The sequence below is a fragment of the Carettochelys insculpta genome, chromosome 1 (assembly GCF_033958435.1).
Source record: "Carettochelys insculpta isolate YL-2023 chromosome 1, ASM3395843v1, whole genome shotgun sequence".
In the NCBI taxonomy this organism is placed as follows: Eukaryota; Metazoa; Chordata; order Testudines; family Carettochelyidae; genus Carettochelys; species Carettochelys insculpta.
In genome coordinates, this window is record NC_134137.1 from 4,948,622 (window position 1) to 4,952,108 (window position 3,487).

Below are 3,487 nucleotides of genomic sequence, written 5' to 3' on the forward strand. Positions count from 1 at the left end.
TAGACCTCTAAACTGGGTTTTCTTGCACTGAAAAAGAATGATGTAAGGTAACTATCCCCACTCATGTTTTCTGCTGGTGTCTATGAAGGTTTCCCACTCCACAACATTGTAAGAAAACAACAAGCAGTCATGTAGCATTTAAACAAAGGGGCTATGAATGTGATTTGTCAGTTTTTATTTGATTTTTTTTATTTCTGCTTTATAAAACCATTAGTGCTGCACTGGAAATGGCATATCTCCAGATCTGAAAAAGTGGGTGTGCTCCATGAAACCTCATCACCTGATAAATTATTTCTTTAGTCTTTAAAGTGCTGCATGACTTCTGGTTTGTTTTCTTAGATTACAGACTAACCTTTCTGTCACCACCCAACAGTGTCATAATTCCGAAGGCTGAACCACTATGAAGTATAGAATTAGCATTGGTAGGCTCACTTGTTCACAATCTATTTCTTAGAGTGATGAATATGCAAATTATGTGTGTGAAGAGCAGCCAGTCTGCTTCACCCAGGAGAAGAGCCTCCAGTAATACATGTAGGGTCACATATTAACATTATTTCTCCATCCAGGCATTTGTACTGCGACCATCATCCTAGACCCTGAACACATTCAGAGTGAGGGGGGAAAGAAGCACAAATGCAGAAGACACTGTTCTGCCTCAAGGTTGGACACCGTCTCGACTTCTCCATGTCAGATTCTAACTCAACCGACTTCACAAATCCCTCCACTTTTATCTTGCTGGGCATTCCTGGGTTGGAGGCTGCCCATGTCTGGATCTCCATCCCCTTCTGTACCATGTACTCCATAGCCCTCTTGGGGAACTTCATAATTCTGTTCATTGTGAAGAGGGAGACCAGCCTCCATGTGCCCATGTACTATTTCCTCTGCATGCTGTCTGTTAGTGACCTGATCCTCTCTACAGCCATCCTGCCTAAAACTCTCAGCATCTTCTGGTTTCATTCCAGGGAGATAGACTTCGGTGCCTGCCTTACTCAGATGTATTTCATTCATACCTTCTTGTCTATCGAATCTGGGATCTTTGTGGCCATGGCTTTGGATCGCTACGTGGCCATCTGTGATCCCCTGAGACATTCCACCGTCCTGACAAACCCTGTGGTGGCCAAGATCGGCCTGGCCGTGGTGCTGCGCAGTGGTCTGCTCGTACTTCCCACTCCCTTCCTGGCAAGGCGGTGGCCATATTGCAGAACCAACATCATCCCCCACACGCACTGTGAGCACATGGCTGTGGTGAAGCTGGCCTGCGCCGACACCCGCATCAGTAGTTACTATGGCCTCTCTGTGGTATTTTTAGTAACTGGTCTGGATGCTATTTTTATCACAGCGTCCTATACCCAGATCCTCAGGGCCATCTTCAGCCTCCCCAGAAAGGACGCCCGGCTCAAGACATTTGGGACCTGTGGATCCCACCTTTGTGCCATTTTAGCCTTTTACATCCCAGCTCTCTTCTCCTTCCTCACCTACCGATTTGGCCATAGTGTGGCCCTGCATTTCCATGTTCTCATTGCCAATGCGTACCTCCTGATGCCCCCCATGCTGAACCCCATCATCTATGGGGTGAAGACCAGGCAGATCCGAGACAGGCTGATTTGGCTTTCTACTCATAAGGTCCCCTAAACTTTTCTCCACCTGTTCTGCGTCACAGACCAAGCTCCATTTAAACCTGAGTAATGACATTGGAGTGGGACCTCTTTCTGAAACACTTAGTGGACAGGGAGATGTTAAATACTTTCCTTGGCACCCTGTGGTGTTTCAACATTACTATACGTAGCGTTGGACTGTGTACCTGCCATTTCGTTGCCACATTACAAAATGTCAATTCCTGAACTCTTAGCTTATTTCCTTTGTTACTTTTCCCTACACTATTCATGTTCCTTTAGACCTTTACCACAGTCCTACCTAATCCAGTCCTCTCTCCAGCTCATTCATGAATATGATAGTTCTGGCCCCAGGACAGACCCTGGGGACATCACTTTCTGTTTCCTTTGTGTTAACTGGAATGCCTGGCAATGATCTCAGGTTCATCTAATGAGCCTTAGTTTGATTTAATAACAAGCCTTTGTTATGTTAGCTCCCCGCCGCTTGTCTCTGGTCATACAAACACTAACTTTGCCAAAGGGGGAAGCTGGGAGCAGCACAGAACTGATTGTATTTCCCACACAGGCTGTGTTGCAGCTCACACTGGGGATGCTAAAGGAACTGTAAATAGCCCTGGGGTACAAAGCGTGGGAGTGGGACTAGTGATCCCTGGCTCCCCTAAACAGTGCCCAGCACCTGAAGGGGACATATGGGCTGATGGAGTTAAGAACCCGACAGGAAAAGGACATTGCCCAAAAGGATGTTACCTGGGGCTTGACCTTTACTCATGATTAGTTTATGGATTCAGTGGTGGGATCCCCCCTAAAAAAATAATGCCAAATTACCTCCTTTCCTTTCATTAAAGGCTTCTTTTCTCCACCCAGGCTCTGTGCTTGCCAGTGGGGAAGCATTGCCTCTCCAAGGCACCCAGGGACGGTGTATGAATTACCTAGGTTATTTGGTGGGGGCTGAAGCTGGTTCTGAGATGGATGGATGGAAATGAATCCCTTGAAATTTCACCTGTGCCCGGCTGCTGCTGGTGCTGCCTGGCTGAAGGGACACATCTGGGGATAACCCGTCTCCTTCAGCCTGCGTCTGCAGAGCGGTGGAGATGGAGGTGGAGGGAACGGATCTGCCCCCAGAGAAAGGAACAGAGGGAGGAGGGGTTGGTCCAGTCTTTCGAGACACAGGCACTGGATGAGCCAGAAGAAGCTGGGGCAGGAGAGAGGCACAAGTGCAGCCGAGGAGACTCTTGGGCTGCAGGGCTCTGCGTGCAGCAGGGAGACAGACTCCAGCTGGAGGAGAAGTGAAGAGCTGCTGGCAGATCATGGCCACCCTCCAGGGCTCTGACCATGTCCCAAAGAGTGCTGCAGCAGGGTGAGGACGCCGAGGTGGGGAATGGCATGAAGGAATCATATTGTGTTCACCTCTGGCCAGGAGAGAGGCAGGAGCACAAGCCACTGTTGCTCCCTCCACTGCTTCTGGGGCAGGGGGTTGAAGCTGCCCCTCGGACTCCAGCCCCCTTTGCTCACACGGACGGTGAAAGCCACAGATAGGGGAGCTGGCTCCACGGCCGACAGAGCCCTTATGGAAGAGGAGCTACAGTGGAGCCCTCCTGGCGCACAAACTTTTTGAGCTGAGTTCCCCAATTTGAATGATAATTTTGGCTTGTACTCCCCCCCCATGCACCTTGCACCACCAAAACAAAGCCAGGCTGGGGGTCCCGCTGGGGTGAATGGGGGTGGAGGTGGCTCTGCCTTCCCAGTCCTGCCCCGTGGAGCTGGCTTGAGCCTACTGGCCTGTGCCCCAAAAGAGAAGTTACATTGAACCTACGCACAAGACTTTCTCAGCCCAGATCCACATTCCCCATTTCCCCAGCCAGGTCATGGAGGTT

General features: G+C 49.9%; 1 protein-coding gene across 1 annotated transcript; it reads left to right on the top strand.

Annotated features, from left to right (window-relative positions):
• Window positions 1–633: 633 nt before the first annotated feature.
• On the top strand, window positions 634–1,632 carry LOC142002402 (olfactory receptor 52R1-like). The gene has a single exon (XM_074978499.1). It carries the CDS (start codon window positions 634–636, stop codon window positions 1,630–1,632), a length of 999 nt encoding a protein of 332 aa, XP_074834600.1.
• Window positions 1,633–3,487: the final 1,855 nt, after the last annotated feature.

Coding starts and splice junctions, on each gene's coding strand:
- LOC142002402 (XM_074978499.1), top strand. CDS start 634: ATGCAGAAGACACTGTTCTGCCTCAAGGTTGGACACCGTCTCGACTTC.